This window comes from Lichenostomus cassidix, chromosome 1 (genome assembly GCF_008360975.1).
Source record: "Lichenostomus cassidix isolate B80296 chromosome 1, HeHo_3.0, whole genome shotgun sequence".
In the NCBI taxonomy this organism is placed as follows: domain Eukaryota; kingdom Metazoa; phylum Chordata; class Aves; order Passeriformes; family Meliphagidae; genus Lichenostomus; species Lichenostomus cassidix.
In genome coordinates, this window is record NC_139479.1 from 61,127,420 (window position 1) to 61,151,094 (window position 23,675).

Consider the following 23,675-nt stretch of genomic DNA (forward strand, 5'->3'; position numbering starts at 1 on the left):
TTGTTTCTTGGCAAGAAATACATTATAGATTTAAAATGCATGTTTTTCTGCCTGTTACCAGCAGAGCCCATATGTTAAATAGCATTAGAAAGTGATGCCAAGAGATCTATTTATAGGTCTTTGGGCCTTGGTGGATACTGTTCATGTTTTATTTAAAGAAATTCCTTTTAAACTAATGATGATTTATTACTCACTTGCCCTAGTTATGTTCTGTTCCTTATCTCTTATTGCGTTGCTTCTGAGTTCCGTGGAGCTTAAGAATTGTTTTTACTTATTTTTTGTCTGTGTCTGATCTGCTGATCTGTGGCATAGGGTTACTGTTTTAGGGTCTAGGCTTCCTCAATTTGAGTTATTTAGAACTTAAAAAGATATTTTTAATAATTTTTCAAAGAAGTTGTGTCTTGGTTTTGTGTAGGGACACTAGAATAAGAAACCTGGCTCCACAATAAGCATTGATACTTTTTTCCAGCTGCTCCTGGTTAATATTTGGATTTTTCATTTTTATTTGCTTTGAGTTTATTTGATACTCATCTGTCTCCTGGCCTACAGAGATATATGATGGTAGTTTGCTTTGTACAACATTTTGAGACTGTTATGTGGAGCGTGAATATGCATCTTTATGTGCAGCCTGGTAACACAGTGCTAGATTGGCAGCTGAAGAAATGCTTTGCAATTTATGGAATTTTGATTTTTATTTGGTTTTGTTTCACTTTAATATTGCAACTCTTACTGGCGTTACACATGACAATTTTTGCCACGTGTTTCCAGAGTTCAATCACACATCTTTGCTTTCTGAAGCCTTAACATTTAGGCAGGAGCTAATTAAAATGGTTTATACTGGAGCACCACTTCAAGTTACCGTTCATTGTTTTACTACAGGTTAATACTCATAAGGGAGAAAAAGTTATATTTTAAGAAAATCTTTAAATATTCTAGGAAAGAGTAATTACTATGTTATTCTGATGTATTTAAAGTTTATTCTGGGAATTGAGCCACAAATCAGTATTTCTTATCATGTGGACATCACAAAGGGTCATGACATTTGTCATCCTAAAGCTTCAGCTTATGAATATTGGAAAGAAATGAACCATTGATAGTCCCAGAAATTTTTGCTGTATTTACCTGGGTTGCTATCATAGAATCATAAAATAAAATGTACCAAGTAATCTTCAACTATAAATGTGCTTTAAAGTAGTTGAGGAAATAGCCATTTTGTCAGTATTTATATATTTGTCTTTCAGTTGGAGCAAAAGGCATCCAGTTTAATGGCATGTTAAAATTACAGGAATATTTAAAAACTTGCAAAATACTGTCTCTGTTGACTCTCCTGTATTCATTAGGAAGGGAAACAACTGTTCTTGGTGGCAAACATATCTGTTACAATGTTGTTAAAATGATACAGTGCATTTTTTCCAGGATGGTAAATTCCACAATATTGCTTAGTCAATAATCAGGTATTTCTGATGTGCAAGTGTTTCATCAATGATTGCTATTTGAAAATTTAAATTTTATCTGCATAAAATCTAACCCATGAAAATGAAGAAATTTTGCAACTCTCAGAGTTGATGTGAGTATACAGTAGAACATCACTGATTTAATTTTTTTTTTTGTTTTGTTGCAGTCGAAATCAGCTTTCTTCTTTGCCAGCTTGCCTGTGTGGTCTTCCTCTAAAAGTCTTAATTGCAAGTAACAATAAGCTAGGTTCCCTTCCAGAAGAGATAGGTCAGCTAAAACAGTTAATGGAATTGGTATGTTACTGATTTTTTTTTTTTCACTTTTTATTTTAACTTCTTTTGAGTTTGAATAGAAACAGTAAAAGTCACATATTTGACTTTTCACATATTTTCACACATATTTGAACAAGTGCTTTATACTATAATGTAGATTGAAAAACTTCAGTGTTTAATTTCTCAAGTTTGCTGCATAGTAACACAATAAGAGTTTCCTTTCTTACTTTCTTCAGGACTCTTTTAAACAACATCACTGCCCTCGGTTCATTCAAAACTCAGTTTCAAAGTTCCTTGCCTTTGCCGGTTTTGCTCACTGCCTGCTCTTGCTCCATTTCACTGTATCAAGTTCATAAGTTTTGGCATCAGGCCCTGCAAGGCTGGGGCCTTGCACCCATAGCACCCTCTCCTCCTGCTTCCTTTCTGTGTTGTTACTATCTGCCTGCCACATTGCATTCCACTCCTGACACTGGTCTTATCAGTCTATTTTCATTTTATTTCACTACACTTGTCATGCAACCATCCTTTCCTGGAACACCCATCTAAACAGATCTGCAAAATTATTGTGCTTCCCTTGTTTTCAAAGCTGTCCACATGAATGCTGTTTCTGCAAGCAGTAGATAATTTGTATTGTATTGTCCAGTCAATGACAGTCTGAAAAAGCAAAAATTACTTGGTACTATAGCTTAAAATTAATTTAATTGCACATTTTTTGTAAAGTTTGTGTGGAAAATATAAGAGAATGCTTCCCTTTCTGCCCCTTTCTCTTCCTGTACCATATATTGCAGGCTGAGACTCTGAATTCTTTATGACATGAGTCTTCTGGTTATTTCTGTTAATTTTGATCTATTGAGATACAAATTGACAAATAAACCACATTTTGACACTGCTACTTTATTAATATTAAAACAACCAGATTTGAACTTCCTTTCAGCTGCTGCTGTCTCCATTGACAGCATTTACCTTGCACATCTTTTCTGTATCTGCAAGAGCCTTATCATATTCTTGTTTTTATAATAGTGTTCATCCAATAAATTGTTACAAAAATTGAGCTAACCTTGCTTAGGCCCCAGTCCAGCTCTTGATTCTTCATATATGGAATGAAATGGCAACTATGGGGCTTTTTTCCTCCCCATATTCTTGAACAGCATCCTGTGGTATCAGGCTTCTGTTATAGATTACAGTTGATATGGTTGTTGATGAGGATGGGGGGAGAGAGTACCTTTTCTTTACTGGGTTATGACTGAGCTAGAGACTAGCAAGTTTGTTTTGTTTGGTGTTATTAATTTATCTTACCAAATATGTTAAATTTTTGTGTGTGTTTCATGGGTTTAGTAAGATTACACAGATGGTTCTGATTTAATTGATCTTTTAAAAATGTGTTAGGCTATAGCACTTGTTTTGTTGTGCTTAAAATAGATACAATAAACAGTGATGGTTCCAGTTCTATAAATAATTTGAGTTAAATATAGTAAAAAAAATTTGTAAAAAACCTAGAAGCTTGAAAGTCAATGTAGATTATACCCAAAGTGGATTGGGCTTATTTAGTTCAAATATATCATGTATTTAAATTCTGGAATACTAGATTTCCATATTATATTCCACTCACAGTGTAGTTTCAGTGTTACTCTGTCATGAAGACCACAACAATTCCTGCTCTAAAAGTATTTCTTATGAGAGGTTCTAGCTGCATATCTCTTTGGTAGCCTAGAAGATACATGAAAACTGAAAAAGGTCTGATGCTTGTTTGTGATTAGAAGGCGGCGGGCGGGGGGGGAAGCTGAATGAAGAACAAGTTTTTGTTAAATTGACCATTTTGTTAAATTATTCTGTTCAGATGACCAGATTACACAGTTTGATGCCACCATGTGTGTTTGGTGCATTTCTAGTGAAATGAGTTGCACTATTTAACTGGAAATGACATAACTGTGATGTATTGGGAAAAGCAAATAGTGGTAGGATTGAGAGTGGGGATCTGTGTTGGCATGTATAATATAAAGCGGTTTAGATAATAAGGTGATCATTGTTCTAAAATGACTAAAAGAAACAAACAAAAAACATTAAGTCATATTGCAGTTGCACAAAAAATTCAGCTGTGTGAGAGCAATGCCAGCCTGAATAGCATGGGATTCAAGCAGAAGCATCACTCAGCCCTCTGGCAGGGAATGCTGTTGTTTTGGTGTATACACAGTGCTGGTGCTGGCCTGGCCAGGGGGTCAGTCCTGAGATGCCACCTGGCTCCATGCAGCTCTTGTATAAATAGGACATTTTTAAGCAATCTCAGGTTCCCCAAATGCTTCATAAGCTGCATGCACTGAGATCTGTGTGTACATGACAAATGATTCTTTTAATCTACCTTTTTAATACAAAATTTACCTCTATAGTCGCTGTAGAACAATATACACATATTTTGCTGCAAATTAGATCAGATCTTTCCAATAAATTCTGCATTTCCCCCCCTCTCCTCCAAAATGGGACAGGTAATGGTTTTTCTATTACAGGTATGTATTTTTATGACTTTCATACCTGTAACATAGGATAACTTTGATATTATATGCAGAAAACTTTCAGATATTCTTTTAAATTTAGGGTTCTGACAGCTAACATACTTTGTGCTTGTAACAAATTTTTCTTCCTGCAGAACACGTAGCCATTATTTGCAAAATTTGTTTGGGAAATTTTACTTTTATTTGCAGCTTTTTAACTGAATCACACCTCTACTGTCAGCCAGGAGAGTGCAAAATTAGTGTGAAGATAATCTGAAACTTACTTCCTGCCAAGGAAAAGTAATTAGGCTCAGTAACTGTACCTAAAACTATCAGATGTACAGTAAAATTCTATTCTTCATTCTATCAGGCAGTATTGCACTTCTGCCTTCTTCAGATAACAGCCCTCTCCATCTCTGGGATGCTCCTGTTTCATGTTGGAAGCCTTCAAATTTCTCACCTGGGGTTTATGTCCTTCACTTCAATAATCTAATCAGGGACAACAGCCTGACCATGTGGGATTTGCTGCCTGCTGTTTCCTGCAAGGCTTCATGTGCTCACATACTGTGTAACTTCTTTTTACTGTTCAGTTTGGCTTCTATGTCACAAGTTCTGACTGAATCCACACGCTTTTTTAGGAATAATGGCTCTGTCAGGAGTCCAGAATTTAAAATTATGTAAGGAGGAAGTTCACCTTAATTTGAATGGTTTGGGTAAACTTCCATTTGTGTATGAATAAATATGTTTATATGGAGTCAGAGTACCATACTGTTTTTTCTCTTTGTATTGCTGAATATATATGCTGAATTGGATTGGTTTAAGACCATTTAAACTTTACCATTAGCAAAGGAAAAAAAATTGATGATTTTAATTTTCTTTCATGCCACAGAAATTAAAGTTAAATTTAAATGCACCTTACATTTCTCTGATTTTGCCAAACTGTCTTGTCATGACAGGACATGGCCTATCTGGTAAGAACAAAATAGAATTAATGCAAGAAATCTGACCTCAGCAAATAGTAGTTCCCCATGCAACTTGATGAGTAGGTGTTTGCACTTCAGTTACCTGCAAATGTCCCTGAAGCCAAGTTCCAAGCTGCTGGTTGCATAGTTCCCTAAAAAATTATTATCTTGGAAACCATAGGTGTTTGATAGTATTGCTTCCATTACTGCCAAAATAATGGGAAAGTTAAACATTGTCTCTGTCACATACACTCTCATGAGGTCTAATAGTCAAGAGCACAACTGGGAGTAATGTTACAAGTCTTTGTTTTTTCCATGGCTATTCAAACAAAGTAATAAAAAAAGCAGGTTGGGCTAGAGTGTTTGGTAGGGTAAAGGATAATATTGTCTCGAGAGATCTTGTGAATGCTGACAATGCTGTCACAACAGATCAGTCCTATTGAGGATGTTTTGAAAGGCTGTAAGTGGAAGTGGACTTTGTTTTTTAGGTTACGCACTGCCAGGTTTCTTTTTCTTTTTTTGGTACTTCCTCTAGAATTCTCTGTCTCTTTCCCTGATTTGTTCTGATGTGTGTGCCTAAGTACACTTGGTCTAGAGTTTCTTTGCCACAATGTGACTTTAAATTCTGTGCTCTAAAAATCAAGTATCTAATTATGAAGTAATTTAAAGACTGTAAATTAAAATTAGGACAGCAAAGCTTTAAAAATAAATGATCTGGGAACAGTGCGATTGACCAAACTTTGTGGCAACTTGGGCAAAAAATGCACTCATTAGCTAGGATTTTTAATTTCCTTGTCTAAAAGCTACAATAATTTCCTGACTCTGTTTTGAGAAGGGAAGGAAGTCTTGGCAGCAGTAAGATTCTATTACAAGAACAAACTTGTCGGATACAGGGAACAGCATTGCCAGATGCTTTTACTACCATTTTTTTGTTAGCTAGATTTTAGGCTTAAAGATAGAGAGTTAATGTAATGCCTTTACTGGTATTAAAGCTAGCTTCTTCAAAGACATGACTTGGAAATCTGACTTACTCCTGAAACTTCAGTAGTCTAAGCGCTCCTAGATACTTTATAAATCCATTTGAAACAATTGAGAGAGCAGAAGTATTTTGTTGGCTTTTTAGGAAAACTTGGCATTACCCCATTTAGCTTTCATACTGTGAAATAGTGTTTCCTTCTTTTAATACAGAAATGAAGGCATAATTGGGACATTACTCAAATTTACAGGTTGCCTGGGATGTAAGCAGAGCTTTCAGTGTCCATTTGGCAGCAAGAATGACAGCTAGTATTTAACAATTGTCTCACTGCAGACTGACTTAATCCAAGAAGTTGATCTTCCATGCACATTCAGAGCAGTTTCTTGTTAGAAATAGTTATATAATGCTAAACAAGATCTGCCCTATTTTATTATGGCCTGCTATGTACTATGATGATCAAATATATGCCTTTACTGAGCATCATTACCGAATGCTATTGCTCTATTACTGTTATTGTTATTATTATTTTATTTTGCCTAAACATTCCATCTAGAAGAACAAGAACTGATTTAGAAACTCAGATCCACACGCTAGGATTTTTACATTTCATCCTAAAATGTTTGGTTATATAATTACGATACTGAGCTTTTCATATGAAGAAAAGAACAAAAAAGTAGAACTTCCTAAGTAAATAGTTTTGGATGTTTCTATAGAAATTAAATTAATTTTCAAAATTAACTTGTTCTTCAAATAAGAATTTGGTCTGGTTTTAACTAATGTGCAAACAGTTTCCCATGTATCTTTCTTTGCATTGTGACTACAGGACATAGATTGTTGCAATTTTTTCAGGTTGATAAAATATTACAACAGTAATAGCAAATTACCTGTGTTTGTATTATGGAATATGTAGGAGCTGAAAGTTCATTATTATTTGTTATTACTGTTTTGCTGTAGGATGTCAGCTGTAATGAAATCACAGCTTTGCCACAGCAGATAGGCCAGCTGAAATCTTTAAAAGAACTGAATGTCAGAAGAAATTACCTCGAAGTTTTACCCCAAGGTAAAAGCAAATGAACAAAAAAATATCTCTACGCTGGCTCTTATTATCATTTTTAAAGTATTTTTAATCATATAAGTAGATATGATTAAAAAATAGTAATTACTTTGTGTTCAAATTTATTCCATTTGAGTCTGTAGAATATAACATTCAATGGTATCCACTTCAAAACAGTGGATGAGGTTTCTTCAATGTATCTTTATGATTCTAGGCAACTTTTAAGTTGAGCTATTGTCTGAATGCAGTATGGGAACTGTCAACTGAGTTTCAGGAAAAAAGAATATTTCGAAGTATTTGTTTTAAAATTTATTATCACTTGTATAACAATAACACTCCTTTATTTCCCAGTATAGAATGGAGTAAATGTTGATCTTATTCCTCCCTGAGTTTGTATTTTTCCTCAATGCAAAAGAAGGGTTATTCAGAAATGCATTATTATTTTATGCCAAAAATAAAAACAGACATAACACCTTCTCTCCTTTTTATTACTTTTAGAACTAGTTCAGCTTCCCTTGGTAAAGTTTGACTTTTCCTGCAATAAAGTGCTTGTGATTCCAATTTGTTTTAGAAAGATGGGGCAGTTACAAGTATTACTGCTTGAGAATAATCCTTTGCAATCTCCACCAGCACAAGTAAGTAACAGCTATAATTGAAATTGTGCTTTAATATTGGATGACTGCTAACACATTTTAGACTATAAAATGTCACCTTCTGCAATTGCAGTCTTCTGAATTTCAGCCATCACAGGCATTAGTTGTTGATATCTAAACAAGACATAGGGCGTATCTAAATAAAACATAAAAAATATCCTCTGTTCTCCGTATGAATTTGTATGCCACTTAAACTAACACATATCTAGAAGGTGTCCATTCTGTTAGCTGTTTGTTTATTTGTGTAATTGCTATCTCCTTATGAAACTTAACATTGGAATATATATATGATTTTGAAAAAGAGTAGTGATAAATTTCCTGAGTAATTTTTCTTTCTGTTAAAAAGAATCCAATTCTGAAAGGTTCTACAGTGATTTGCTACTAACTTAAAAGAGATGCAGATGGTCTAAAACATAATCCCTGTGAAATTTATTTCACTTTATAGTGTAAGTTTATAGATTCTGATACGGAAGGAAGTAAAACTCCTCCTTGGAGCTGTAGGCCGCTCTGAGTAATAAAGTTAAGTGCATGGAACCTGTGCTTGCTGCTTAAGGACAATTTTGTTGTTGAGTTACTAGACAGTAGATTCAAACTGCATCTCTGAAAGCTACAGTTGTTCCAGATTAACAGCTGTTGAAATACTTAAAAATTTTTCTTACATTGGAGAAATGCTTTTCATAATGGATAGTGATGCTGCCTTTAAACTAAAAAAATATAAAGCAAATTGAAATGGGCACTTAAAGAACAAGAAAATTCTAAAGTGAAGATGAATTGCATTGTAAGTATGCTTGGACGCTAGTAAAAACAATGTGACCAAGAATTTAAAGAGCTGGTTAATTAAATGTCATTTTACACTAATTTTGAAAAATAATTACTCAATTTATAGTTAGAAGTAGGCCTTACTGTATATTTAAATGTATTTTTTTGGCGTTAGAAGCTCATTTGAATTTTTTTAAAGTAGAATACATTATTTTTTTGTTTTGTCTTAGTTTTTGAGGGTATTTAGACTGGTACACACAAATAATTGAGTAGATAATTGACATACTTAGTAATTTAAAAAAAATAGTAACATTTGTTTTCCTTTAAATGAAATCTGTAATATTAGTGAATTTCAGGAAGGTTTACACTAAGTGACATTTGGAATAAATGACTTTTTTCATTCTCATTTATAAACCTAATTTTTTCCTTGTCTGACAGATTTGTACAAAGGGTAAGGTGCATATATTCAAATATCTGACTGTACAAGCCTGTCAGATTAAAACAGCAGACTCACTGTATCTTAATGCCATAGAACCACAGCATTTGCCACAACCTGTGGAAGAGAGGTATGTGTGAAAATCTCACTTTGTTTTTTTTTGTGTAACACTTCTAAACAGTGAAATTGTATTTATCTTCATATTCCACAGTTTTGTTTCTTATTTGGAGTGTACTTTTTCGCACAGAGATTTTGTTTGTTTTGATTTAATTTAAGCAAATTCTCCTTTATTCTAACGAAATCCGCGTAAGAGTTTAGAAAATTAAAAATCAGTTCTGATTAAAGTTAGCAGCGCATTAATTTAGAGTTTCAAAGTGAACCTTAGTTTAAATCTTACCTCTTCCTAGTGGACTCCTGGAATACATTGAAAATAATCGGATGGTAGTTACATTAGGTGTTGTATCTATCTATCTATCTATCTACACATTAAATAAATTTTAATTTTGTGCGTTATTTTGTGATTTATATGTTCTCATAGATTTGTGACATAGTTATCTTAATCTTTTTTAATTCATCCAAAGTCATCTAGCAAACAAAGAGGATCACGTGAATGTTGAGATAAGGCAAAAGCTTCTGTATCTTGCCTCAGACTTGTAGGAAAAGTTATCTTGTACAATGGTTTAAGGACAGGAACTAAATACAAAGCAGCTCCTTTCTATGAGAATATCCATAGCTGGTTGGAAATCAGCTTTTAGCCCAATCTTTCTTTGCTAACATGGGTAGTGTAATATAACCATCAGAGAAATTATGATATCTTTGAAGAGAAGTACTTAATGAAAACAAAATGTTGATATGAATAACAGTAGAGATGTTGCTGCTAAAACCCTGGGGGGAAAAAATCCAAGAGCTGTTTTGGAATCTCCCTTTCAGTCATTGCAATAAGGTTTCAAATTGTTTTTCTCCATGTACTCTTGGAGATCCATTTAGGAAACACCTGCTGGTTTTCTGTTTTGTTCTTTCAGCATACAAGAAAATTGACTGGGAGGTCATGTCCTGTCTGATATATTGGTCATATTGAAGAATACAGGTTAGGGTAAGGGGATGTACAGGGTAGATTTCCAAAGGCAATTTCTACAAAAAAATCCTCAATGTTTACTGATAAGAGGTAATTTAAGATTAGGATTAATTAATCAAATACTTTATTCATGTGAAGACTGATTAAGCTCCTTTCTTAAATTGCTGTGTAAAGCTAATTTCAGTATTACAGCTTTCAGGATAAGGAATAAAGGGATAAAAAACTATGTTTTAAAAAAGTTAGGTGATGACAGTATTGCATCTAATGGTGCACTTTAAAATGAGTGGAGGTCATATTGGGTAATGAAACCAGAACAGAGAGCAGTTGCCTCTACTACAGTAATTTTCATTAAAACCTAAATTCCAAAGTCTATTTTAAGGCATCAAAAGGAGGTTTCTATGTTAATAATTACTTCAAGCCTCAGGGAGATATTAGTTCATTTTTAATGGGTCAATGGTTACAATTAAATCAGTTGACTCCAGTTTGAGTTGTACTATTTTAGTTGCTTCTCCCATGGCTAAATTGCTTCGGTTGGATTCCTGTGCTGCTTATCTAGTAACTAAGCTGTTTTGCCTAGCATATAGACAAAAGCAAGCAGATAGCAGATGACTTCTGTTGTTTGATTAATCCTTAGGCTAACTAGCCATTCAATATGATCTATTTTACCATCATCAGTTTGCAAATTTTTAGTATTTGACTGTATTAGGCTATTTCATCTTCTACCATTAAGAATGGTTCAAAATTTGCTCTGATTTAAGTGAAACCAGGACAGAATTTGAATGTTAATGCTATGATAGCTTTTTACTGATTTTTAATTTTTTTTATTCACATCTAGCATTGATGATATCTACCCAAGTAAAAAGGACTCAGATTCAGGTGTTGGTAGTGATAATGGTGATAAACGTTTGTCAGCAACAGAGGTAAGTTACCTGCGTTTTGTGTCCACCTCCTCTTCCAGCACTCATATTTTTACTGTGTTTAAGTTGAGTAATAATGTGAGTAGATTTTTAGACATAAATATTCTGCAACCATATCCTTGACATGAATTTTACGCTAAGAAATGGATAAAACAAAGATAAAAGGAGACTGGGACTTTTTGGATTTTTTTTTTATGTTTTCTCTGTATGCTGTCTGGAGACGGCAGTGAGATACTTGCTTCCAAATGGTTACAGACCTACCAATAGTGAAAATCCTCTACAGTTTTCAGGCAGTTTACATAAACTAGAGAATGAGAAACAAACCAGAATTCACATCTGCTGTTTTCAACAAAGTAACTATGCTAACAGGTTACAAGCTGATGACTTCTTGCATATTTTTCTCTTTGACTGATTACTCTTTCCTGTTGGGAATTAACAGTGCCCAGTCCCAATATGTTCTGTGATGTGCTTATGGCAGATTGCTATAGTGTAGAAACTTCAGAAACTTTGCAGATCTTAATGTGTTTAAATGTTCTGGCAGCTAGGCAATGCTGAAAATAAACCTTCAGATATTTTCCTGAACTTTGTTGTCTGACTGAGCAAAGAGAAAGGATAGCTTTGTGGGAGTAGTGTTGTCCTAAGCAATTAGAACTGACTTTCACAAAGTTTTGGGTGGTTTTTTTTCTGAGGCACTGCTCAGCTGAACAGGGCACTAAATCTAGGTGGAGCTGAACTAAATGCATAATGATAAATGAGTGAATAATTAGCAGTATAAATCAGTGATTATGATCTTTCTGAAATGTAGAATTATGGGATTTGTGGTATGACCTAATGGGAAATACCTAGGTCACAGTAAAAGGATGACCTTCTTGCTACTTAAAATAATTTCACACTGATTCTTTAGTATTTCTCTCCTCCTTTGAGGAAAAGGGATTCTGTTTCTTTTGAAACAAATGAGTGAAGAATCAAGCTTAGGTACTGAATTTACAGTTACTAAAAAGCAAATTGAACATGAATCCGCTTACATACTGATTGGTCTTTTAAATAGAATAGCAGTTTAAACCCATGTGAATTTCCAAGTGTTTGGGCAAGTTTCTTGGTAGATGGAAGTGAAGCAGAATTGTTATGATTTCTAGCCAAATCTCGAATGCTTTTCCTGTAGCTGTAAGAGCATGCAGTCCGTTCAGAGACGCCTACAAATTGTTTTGCCAGTCTTAACACATCCTAAAGCTCAGTTAGCTTGTTAACGAAGCTGTTTTCCCAGAATTTCCTCCTTAGCTATAAATATCACCTTTAGAAAACAGATCTTACCTGTGATCAAAATGTAACAATTGAAATGCTGCAAAAAATACTTTAAAGACTACCAGCAGTGAACCAATACATTTTTAATAGCACAAACCTTTTTTTATATGAGAATTATTTACTCATTCCATCCCCACCTGACTGCTGCTCTACTATTAAGGAGAAATAGATGCTGAAATCAGTAATCCCAAATGCATTTGGTAGTAAATTTACCACTCACTTTCTTTCTGATTTGACCTTTAATACCTGTGTGACATGATAATTGTGCAAGAAATATTAGCATGATGCAAGCACAGGTTCACATACGTTGTTAATTACAGTCAGAAAGTTACATACCAAACACTGGATAGAGATTAAGTGATCAGTCATAAAATCATCATTAAAACATGTTTTTGGGCCTTTTTTATGAATACAAACTACTGTTTAGTCTGAAGGGTAGTGGATGTTGAGTTTCTACTCATTTACGGAATATACTACAACATATTTTTTCCTGTGTGTGACTTAATAATGTAAGTCAGCTGTTTGAACACTAATGTAGTAATTTTAGGAAGCTTGCTAATTGACTTTGGATGAATACACATAGGATGAAGTACTTGATGAAATGAACTGTTTATGTATCTCTCTCTGATTTGGGGGGGTCATTACAGCTTCAATTTTCACAGCTATAGCCATCTTGGGCATTTTAAGTGGAAGATGTAGTGTTGCTGTAAAATTGGTCATTGCAACTTGAAGGCAAATTCTACCTTAAGGCAGTGTAGCATGTACCTCATCTTTTATGAGAAATGTATAATTTTGAATAATTTCCCCCATCCCTTTGGCCTTATTTTTTCTTTTGTTGAAATTCATTAGAATGAGAATAGAATGGTGTCTCTGCTTTATTATACATATGAGTGATGCATTAGTACCAGCAGTAACATATATGAAGAATCTTAGATTAATGTTAGGTATTTTTGATGCTTGTATGTCTATTGTCTTCTGTTGCTGTCTGAATAAAAAATAAAGAAGGATGTTGGATACCTGTGAAAGAGTGATACTTTTGTATTATTCAAGGCTAGTTATTGGGATAGTTTTTGTTTCATATTATACTGGCAGGAAACACCTGGAAAATCAGTTGCAGAATTCTGTAAGTCCTGAAAGTGAGACATAGCCTGTTAAAGGAATATTTTTCTATTTCCAAATTGAATGGCCCATTCCCTTTTTTACACCAAAACTTCAAAATATTTTCCTCAAAGCCTGTGTTCTCTGCTGAGAAAAAAAAAAGTAGCCGTTTAGGATCCAGAACTTCTAATAATGTGTGTAGGAACATTTTACTGTACTATTTTCAAAGGATGGTTGAAAAATTAATGCAACAGGAACTTTGGTCTAGAATAATTAAATTTAGTGCTTAAATGTCACAGGAGATACAGCCTAAAAGAAAGAGAAGGAACTTCACTGTAACTTCAGTTGTCTGAATGAATTTATACTGTACCTATCTTCTTTACTTTAAGCTGTTGGACTGTCATTGCTTCAGTTCAAAAAGAACAGTGACTTCTGTGCTTAGAATACTTGGAGTGTTTATTTTCTATTTGAGATACTAATTTGTTTAATTTTAAAATATCATTAATTTTAAAATTTATTTTGAAAAGGCTTTATGAAGCCTCTGAACACCTTTTTGAATTTTTTGCTCCTTCAACAGAAGAATACTGCCAGTGAATTCATAGACTTAATAACATGCAGATTATTCATCAGAATGAATATTCATTGTGGTCCATGTTTACAACATGTTTTAAGTCCAAGGTATTCTTGGAAAATAGGAATAACCACATCTATCTTTGATACAGTTTTTAAGAGCAGGATAGATTTGCTTCATCCTTTATCACAAACCTTAGCTTCAGGAGTTAGAAAAAATACTTTCTACCTGGAATATGAGCATATAAGAGTAGCAAGAATGGCAAACTCCTATTAGAAGCTAGCTAGAATTAAATAGCTGGTTATATGTAACAGTCCTATTTCATGGCAGATCTTTTTTGTTGCAACGGTCTGAACTAATAAAATGGGGTATATAGTTTCCTTAAAAATGTGAGTTCTTCAAGGATAGAGAACAAACTACGATATATGTATGATAGCAGTTATAATTACAGAATACATGTATGGAAAATGTATGCACAGATCAGCAAGTTACAGAAATACAGAGCATTTAAACAAAGAGCAACACCCACAGGTTTGCTGGGAAATACATTTGCAAAGCTCCGAGACTGTTGTAGTGGCAAGTTCTCTATCTCAAGAGAGGGAGAATCAAAACTTGGCCTCTTCTGCAAGCTGTGGTTTTGCTCTAGTTCACCTCAGGTAGGGATGTGAGAAGGTCCCACTTAGCAGGTCACTGCTGGCCCTGCAGAGAAACAGAGCCCTAGTGGCCTGGGACAGAAGTGTGTCAGTGCTTCTTTGTGCAACTGTTGCCTGTAAAGTCATAGAGAGGATAGGCTTGTAGATAAAAGTAATGTGTTTTAGTGCACCAGATAATACAGCTGAAAAAAAATTGAAGAGCTTTTAAATTGAAAGAGGTAGTGTACTCGAGAGCCTGTGCTTTTTTATCAGCTTTATCAGTTAATATAGTTAAAGGTGTTGCCTTGGTCTAAAAAGTTAGTCTTGCTTGCTTTAGGCATTCAGTTCAGAAACTGCATGGTAAAGCAGGGAAGAAGTCATGCAGGGAAAGAATAAAGGAGTGTGATATGAGGCTCAGTGTTTCTATAGACCTCAGTGGCTACAAGGAGCGCCTGTTTTCAGCTGCCCCAGGAAAGCACAGAGAGCAGCCCTGTGTAGTGGTGTCACTGCCAGGAGAGGACTAGTGCAGTGAGGAAGATAGGAAAAGAAGCCATATGAATTGTTCTGCTTGGCAAACTTCCTGTGAGGATGTATTCAGCATGACTACAACTTCTTACAACAGGATGTGGTCATGTTAGATGCTCTGGTATCCTCTCCCATGTTAATTTGTAGCTCTTCAGTGAGCGTTCTTCTTAATATGCGCATTTTTATCGTTCTTGGTTTGAGCAGGAACTAGTGTTTCTCTTATTTTCTTTCTAGCCATCTGATGAAGATACTATCGGCTTTAATGTTCCTATGTCAGACATTGTGGAAGAAGATCATATTATAAAGGATGATTCAGGTCACCATGCTAACTCAAGAAAAGGTTGGAATGTAAAAAACATGGAAGTTAAATACAGGGAAATTCTTTTGTTGATTCTATGCCTGCCTACCTACCCAGAAGGCCTTGGGCATGCATATACAGTTGTGTAAAAATGAAAAAAGCATGCTACTTAGAAAATCTTTACTATACTGAATTGAGTCTGTCTAGTAATTTTCCACAGCAATTCCAAAAAACTTGTTAGTTGGTTAGTTAGATGGTTTAGTGTCGCATGGTAACTCTGAAATTGCATTCAACTGCTAGTCACTGCCTGAGACATCTGAATGTCTTAAAACACCACACAGTGGTCTAACTGTGTTCTTGTATTGGTACAGGAAAGACAGACTTGGTGTAGTTCAAAGCTGGCTCAATCAATGCCTGCTGTGGTGCTTCTGATATACAGCTGTATATGCCCAGGGAATGGATTTATGGAATGGATTTACAGCTTTGACATGAATTGGCATCACTGTTTACAGTGCAAAGATCTGAACCTGTTTGAAATTTTTAATGTGGTTCAAACTTAAACTTTGTTTTTGAACTCTGTAATTTAATACAAGTAAAATACGCTGCGTAACAAATGTTGAGCTGAACCAGAAATCATTCTTCTATCTTTCTTTTTTCATTGCTGTTCCTAGTGGAATTCCATCAAGGATCTTCTCATGTGTTTGTCAATGATAAATCACGAGAAACAGGAAACCAGTTTGATGAATCAGATACTCTTACTACTGAATTTATGAGCTACATTAAGGCAAGTTTGTGACAATATTAAGTGGGGGAAAATATTTTCACTGCTTTTGTAAGTGCAGAGCAAACAGGAAGGATAAACAGCAAATATTTTAAGGAATAAGAGACTGCAGCTGATATTCATTGTTTGAAAAAGATACAGAAAGCAAAAATAAGCAGGTAGGTTTAACATTATTACAATTGATCTAGGACAATTTCTAGGATTTGTGAGAGTTGTCCCTTAACTATGTTTAAGGCTTTAAGAAAAAAGTGGCAGGTATGTTCATTTACTTGCTTTATATTTTGAATTGAGAGATTTATTATATTTGTTACATTGTTCAAATGCGAAATGACTTTGTGTTAGCTGTGGTGGCTAAAGTTTTGAAGTAATTTTATGGTGATAAAATACATTTTGTTAATTTTTTAAACATGATAGTAACAGTTGACAGATCCATAAAGACAGGTTATATCAAATCACCTTCTAGAATAAGTGCTGCATTTTTTTTGTCTTATGGTATGTCGCCTTGTTATAGGAAAGCATCACGGTCTTCATTCCTGTAAGGTGAAGAAAGATGAAAAATAATGGCTTTATTCGTTCTACTAGGGATTGTCATTGGGAAATGAGCCATCACTGGAGAATGTTAGAGAAGCTTGTACACTCTTCAGTGTCACATACAGCAAAATTGGGTAGAATTTGTTGGTACAGGATGATGCAACTGATGTGCCAAATACATGACACAGAAGAGGATTAAGCCTCTGTTTTCTGCTGCTCATTCTCTACAAATACAAATACACATTCAGAGGGCTTCTGTCTTTACTGGCAGCTGAACTACATCAGTGCTCCTCCCTGTCTGAGATGAAAGTGTTGCAAAACACTGACATAAGAGACTCAAGTTTTCAAATAAGTATCACTTCATATTTATAGGTGTGGGAGATCTAATTTATGACTACACTGAACCCAAAATAACTGGCTAACTGATATGAATTCCTGGATGCAACTTTTGTTCCAATTTGTTCCTTTTAAAAGAGAAATGATTCATGAGTGTCAGAGTTGTCAAATATGAATGCTGTTAATAATTACACATGAAGTACATGATTGCCACTGTTTGCATGTTTGGAATTTCCTTGCTTTGTAAACAAATCTGCCTGCAGTAGAGGAGCAAGTAGGAGGAGATTCGGGGTTGTAGTTAATTGAAGCATTGTTTCTATATGCCAGAAAGTCACAAATGGAATCTGGGACATAGAACAAAGAATTCTTGTGCTGCTTGACTTTTTTACCGTTAAAGGAGGGTAAGGGCTGTTGACCTCAATAAAATCTTCTGAATAGAAGATCTTGTAATCAGTGTCTTAAAAGGGAGTAGAGTGAGGAATGGAGCAGAAGTGTTGGATTGCTTCAACCAGCCAGCCTAATCTGTTACATAAATTAGGTCAGTGCTGAGTCAGAAAGCAAAATTTATCTGCCTACTTATTTGCAAAGTTCAGTTCTCATTATCACTCACTCACAGAGCAGAGCAGCAGAGTGTGATGAATTACTGAGAATAGAAGAAGACACGCAATGGCCGGCAGACGAAATGTGAGTATTTTTATGTATCTATAAATAATTAGCTGTGTCATTTAATTAGTGTGACCAGGACTGGTATTTCTTTGGTGTTTAATAATTTTTTAGGTTTGGAGGCATGACAAAAGCATAACCTTGCACTTTGTGTTTGCTCAGTGTTTTACATTTTATTGCTGAATAGAGTGGATGTTATATTACAACTAATTCATTTGTATCCCCCAATAATTTTTAATCTATTTAGAATGCAATCTTTTTGTATTAGTTTGATATTTTGTTTATTAAAGGCATTGCTGAAAAAAGATCATCAAAACTTCCAAGATCTAAATTTATTGTACATATAAGAAATCAATTTAAATAGAAAACAATTGTCTTTTTCTTAGTTGTCATAATTTTAACCCTGAAGCAATCATTAATTTATAGAAGTTAATTCCAGAGTAGAACAAGTGAAGATCAGTTGCTGAGACAAGTGCATAAGGAAAGGAAATTCAACATGACAGTGTACTGTGAAGTTGTCACTTGTCAGAACAGTGTAGTCCTATATGATATAAACCCCCCCAAACCTGAAGGGAGGAAAGAATAAGTACTTTCTGACAGAGCCTTATTGGCAGAACTAATGGGAGGTTATATTTCTACTCCACAAAAAGAATTAGAAATGTCGAAAAGCAAAAGAAAGCAAACTGGCCCTTACAAAAATTCATAGTACTTGCTATTCATGCTGAAACAATACATGTGATGAGAGCATTTTAGAGTCAGGTATTGGTAGCTAAATTGCAATTTTAGAAGTCATTCTGTTTAATTGAATGCTAAAAGTTTTACTCCATCACATTTATTTGTGTATGTATTATTTTGGGGGGCTTTGTTAAGAACCAAATATTGGAGAGTTTTTTCAGAAGAAGCTCTTTCCATAAATTCATCACATACCAGTGTGCAAAGAGGCTGTTTTCCCCCTATAGTTTTTGCATGCCAGTTGGATGGTGTAGCTCACACCTTGATATTCAGACTACCCTTGATAATTGCCATTGTACCTTTTTTTTTAATGTTTTTGTTTTCTGTTATAGAATAAATTTATCAGAAGAACAAACTATTGATATAGCAATGATAGAACAACTAAGAGAAGCAGTAGATTTATTACAAGATTCCAGCAGGTATGCTTACAATAGCTGATATATATAATAATATAATGTAGTATATTTTAAATTTTTTGTGAATTACATTAGAGTTCTCTTTTAACAGACAACTGGAAACTCTCTGGAGTTACTAAGTGCTTTGTTAGCATACCATTGTGTGCAAGATACTTAAGAAGGAAACTCGCATTCTCTCTTGAGTATCTAGACAAGATTCCCAGTAAATTAAGAAGGTATAAAAGAAACCTAAAATTAGAGGTGGAGACACCCCATAACCATTCATCTTGTGTACTCCACTGTTACCCTCTGAAGTTTTGCCTGGGATTGTCACATTTGTTTTAGGGACTATAAATTTTCCCCTTAGTCATGCTTGGTATATTTTGTTGGAATGAGAAGGTCGTCTAACCCATCTTCATGCCAATTCAATGAAGCACATAAAGGAAGTGCCTGAATTAGTGGTGGAGTTTCTTTAGTCTTCTGAAATCCAAAGGAGGAAGAGGAAGAGGCACAGAAAGTTATTTAGATTTCCCCTGTCTACAGAAAGCAAGATTTTGTATTTCAGGTGCCTGTATTAAGTGGCTAAAGTCAGGTGGAATGAATCTGGATCTGTGGCTAAACAAAGGAATAAGTGTTTAAAAGAAAGTGCGTGCTTGCCCTAATGGAAAAGTCTGACAATAGTGTTTTCAGTAGTTCTGTCTGTCCAGATGCTTGCTATTGCTTTTCTTAGTGTAATCACCTTCAGAAATTAAGTTCATTTCAAAACTTATTTTAATTCTTACTTCTATGAGGTAGCTGGTTTACAGCTTAATTTCTCTGAACATTAGAAACCTCCTTGTCTCTTCAGCCTTAAGTATATTTGCTTCTCTTTCCTCCCTTGACAGTTGTTTGCTTTCATGACTACACTGTTCTTTACTTTAAATGCCTATTTTGAGCTGCTTTTTCACCTAACAGACTTCTGTACTTTTAGGACAGAAATTAAGTCCTGTTATTTCTAGAGACAGAGTTAGCTGGCTTTATTTTGCATCATGTAAAGAGTACTTGAATTCTTGAATCATATATTAAATATTTGAATCAAAAATATTTTTGCTTAATAAAATGTGGATTAGGAAATCTCTTTAGTTCCTTTAGCTTCCTAGTACCATTGTTTCTGTATCTTATCTGAGGCTTATTACTTGGAAGAGTGTTGTAGTTAAAAAGGAAAAAGTTTGTTGTGGAAAAAAGCACCAGCAAAAATATTTTAGTTGTTAGCCTAATAAATTATGTCTTTTTTTTTGTTTCCAAACATCGCCCTAATATTTCCTGCCTATTTAAATACTTCTATTTAATTTAAAAGGTCAATAAAACACAGAAAATCTGGGGTTTTGTTTGTGTGTAGATGTACTTTCATAAGTAACACTACTGTAAATTTGAAAAAATGGCTTTTAAACTTGGCTAATCATGTCATGCATGTTTGTATTTCTCTGTTTCTTTTACAGTATGTGGCTTCACTTTCTTTTTCTAACTTTAAAATATGAGCATTTATTTTTAATTTTCCGAGCTCCACATAGGCTTTTTGATATATGCCTCCTGTATGTTAGCACCCAGACCTAAGCACCAAGATATATCTGGGCACCCAGTATTTGTCAAATGATGCTATAGACTTTCAGTCCTCTGGGCCATGGGTTCCTCATAATTTCTTTTATAATTACTGAATTAGATGGCATTTTGTTTTACACTTGCTTTCATATAAAGCAATGTGAGATTTTTTTTTCATACTGAGGAGGTTTAGTGTTTATCCAGCTCCATGAAGGGATTTAAATGCTTCTGTTGCTGCTTAGTTTAAGATGCACAAAACTGGTAGTTGCTTTTTTACTTAAACCTAGAGCATGTCAAGCATTACAACTTTTCCCAAAGACATTTCCTTTGTGCATTAATATAACTCTGGTGGCCTACTCAGGATAACCTAGTTAAAATAACAAACTCTAGCCAAGATTATCCTTATCTCACACTGAAGGCTCTTTGGGAGTTTTAAAGAGAAAACACTGCAGGGGACTGAAGCAGTTGGTGATGCTGGCACACCTAATGTGCACTGACTGAAATTCTGTTCAAGCTGTTTTTGCTAGTGGGTGTCATTCTTAAACTTGTAAAATGCTTGTCCAGTTACTGTTGTTTTAGTGTTCTGCAGAATTTAAAATACGCATACCCTATTGCACACAGACAGCATTTGATTTCTGGGTAGGGAGAAGATTTCAGATTCAACCTTTTTTTAACATTTCAGATGTTTGCTTTGTGTTTCTCTATTCATTTCCCTGTATTTTCTTCTTTCTTTCATTTTCTGTTTCTTTCATTTCACTGCTTTATTTTCGGCCACTGTAAATTAAGTGGGAATATCTAGGCAGCGCTGTGGCTTCCTTGTGGACTCTGGGTTCCAGAGGTTAGATACTGAAATCTGCAGTCTTGTAGATAATGACGTGGCTGTTGGTAGTAAACAGGTCCTTTTGTTTTGATACAAGCCATTGCTCAGGGTGACACTTTGCAGATGAAACCATGAATGTTGCTTTGACTGAACTGAAGCATCAGGAGGCATTTCCAAAAGCTCTTAAGAGATGGCACTGAACAGGTTAAAATGATAACTATGAAAGTATTTCATGTATCCATTTGTTTGAAATTAAATACTGAACAGAATGCTTCCAAAGCTATAGCCTAGTGCAATTTTTTTATTTCAAATCTTGCAGATTAAGCATGGATATTTCAGAGAGCAGTGCTGTGAATCTGTATCCCACAGAACCAGCAACAGTTTTAGAATTTCAGGAGTCTACAGTAAAGTGTGTTTATGTGCATTCTTTAGAAAAAAAATGTATTTGTTAGATGCATCATGTTCAAGTTGCTACACAATGAATTACATATTTACCTTTGTCTTTATACATAGCTGTCAAATGCAGATGGAGATGTCTTCTCTTGGTCAGGTATGTTAACCAGTGTATTGTTACAGAAAATTTTATCAATTAGTAATCTGCAAAGTAGGGAAGGTAAAGTAAGTAGGCTGAAGGACAAAACTAATACTTTAACATATTTATGGGATCGTTGTGGGTTCTGTTTGTTTGTTAGTTGGGGGTTTTTGTCTGTGTGTTTCTGTATGTGTAAAATTTTTCTGTGTTTATCAGTTAACTTCTTTATTTTAGTTTCCCCTTCCTCTCTCCCTGTATGCCAGTTCAGCTATGCATCAGCATCCACCATTGTACCCCCTTTCTTCACCTTTTGGTGTAGGAAAACAGAATATTCATTAAAGATAACCCCAAAATATTTTGTAAGCTAAAAATTAGTGTTTTTCCAGGGTACTGTCACTATTGTTAAAGAGTTAAACTATGGGGGTTGAGTTTCAGGGTGTGATATATGTTGCTTATTTGCTCTGTGTCCTGTCTTGTGAACTGATCTTTTTTATGAAGTAGTTGGTTTAGATTTATATTATCCACCTGTTAGTGCCGAAACTGTGCTTAGACAGTATCTATTTACTTCTCTGTCTGCTTTTCATCACAGTATTTGTAAGAAATACTCCAAGGTAATGCTGTGCAAAAAAAAAAAAAAAGTCTGTTTCCAGTGGTGCACAGATGGAATAGTTATTTATCTTACAGAGAGAAAATGCTGAAGAAGAGCTAGAATTCCAGAGGAGAAGGGAGTTGATTATGGAGAAAGCAAAGCCTGAAGTGAGAACTTGTGAACAGGGTGAAAAATGGTCATTGAGCCAGGTATGGAGGTGTCCAGACACAATAAATATGGAAACATTTGGAATGAATCATTGCTTTCTGTCAATTTGTGAGTGGGGATAATGGGCTTAGGCCCACTGCAGGGAGTGAGCTTGACTTTTTTTTTTTCCTTTTTTTTTTTTTGCCTTAGCATGCATCTCAAGGTCTCAAGGCTTGACTGTAAATAGAAAGTTAATTAAGACCTATCCCTTAGGAAAAAAACTGATATAATACATTTAATAAAGGTATTTTTATCCAATGTAAAGGATAGTAGTTGCAGGGGTTTCATTCCCTTGGAAAAAATGTTATCTCAAAGTTAGATTTTCAAGAAAATGAAATACCTTATTCCTCTTCCCTTCTCACCCCAAATATTCTAATAGTTATATAAGCTTCTAAGTTTATGTTAACAGCAGCTTTTTTATTTTATTTAATATTGCAAACAGTCTGTATATAGGTTGAGGTGATAGTTTTAAAGTTTCATAAATATTTTAAGATTTGTACACTGTAGTGATCCAGAAATTAAGAACTAAAATAATAATTAAATATTTGGGGCATATGTTTTTACTTCAGAACTTGCTATATAGGGATTTTGTGACTGCTCTTTGCAAAAGCAGATTGTGACAACAAAATAGCAAGATGCTGCCAATATTGGCAGTACCATAATATTGTCTGTTGTGTCCAGAAATATTTTTTTTGCTTATCTTGATGGTTTTCAAATATTCTTATGTATAATCATCGTTACTATCCAATACTCCTGTGATAAACTTGTGACTTTGTTAATCTTGTCCATTCTTTTTCTTTAAAATGTCAAAAAACTGAGTTCATTAATCTCCTTTGTTATAATGTTGTACATTGGATTTAGCACACTTTATTTGGAGCAGATCTTGCTTCATTGTTGAGATTAACAGATAAGGCTAATTCAGTGTCAAAATGTGTGGTCTTTGTGTTTTTATGAGCTGTTTAGCAAAGACACACCACTAATTCACCTTTTCAAAAGAAGCAAAATCTTCCTAACACTTGTGGGGGTCTGATCTGGACTGT

The 23,675-nt window shown here is 34.6% G+C and overlaps 1 protein-coding gene across 9 annotated transcripts in view; it reads left to right on the top strand.

Annotated features, from left to right (window-relative positions):
• LRCH1 (leucine rich repeats and calponin homology domain containing 1) overlaps positions 1 to 23,675 on the top strand; it is a 117,289-nt gene that overhangs the window by 56,232 nt on the left and 37,382 nt on the right. For 6 of the 9 annotated variants that reach the window (XR_014851933.1, XR_014851934.1, XR_014851942.1 and 3 more), the window contains exons 3-13: positions 1,622 to 1,748; positions 7,106 to 7,211; positions 7,704 to 7,840; positions 9,056 to 9,183; positions 10,964 to 11,048; positions 15,408 to 15,513; positions 16,143 to 16,255; positions 17,736 to 17,803; positions 18,847 to 18,933; positions 21,821 to 21,857; positions 22,524 to 22,637. Coding sequence is in view for 5 of the 9 variants with exons in the window: in XM_085059828.1 (XP_084915954.1) it covers positions 1,622 to 1,748; positions 7,106 to 7,211; positions 7,704 to 7,840; positions 9,056 to 9,183; positions 10,964 to 11,048; positions 15,408 to 15,513; positions 16,143 to 16,255; positions 17,736 to 17,803; positions 18,847 to 18,933; positions 21,821 to 21,857; positions 22,524 to 22,637 (1,108 nt within the window). In the remaining 4 variants the exon portion in view is untranslated. Of the gene's footprint in view, positions 1 to 1,621; positions 1,749 to 7,105; positions 7,212 to 7,703; positions 7,841 to 9,055; positions 9,184 to 10,963; positions 11,049 to 15,407; positions 15,514 to 16,142; positions 16,256 to 17,735; positions 17,804 to 18,846; positions 18,934 to 21,626; positions 21,717 to 21,820; positions 21,858 to 22,523; positions 22,638 to 23,675 lie in introns of all 9 variants that reach the window. The other 3 variants (XM_085059853.1, XM_085059857.1, XR_014851935.1) reach the window with 2 other exon arrangements.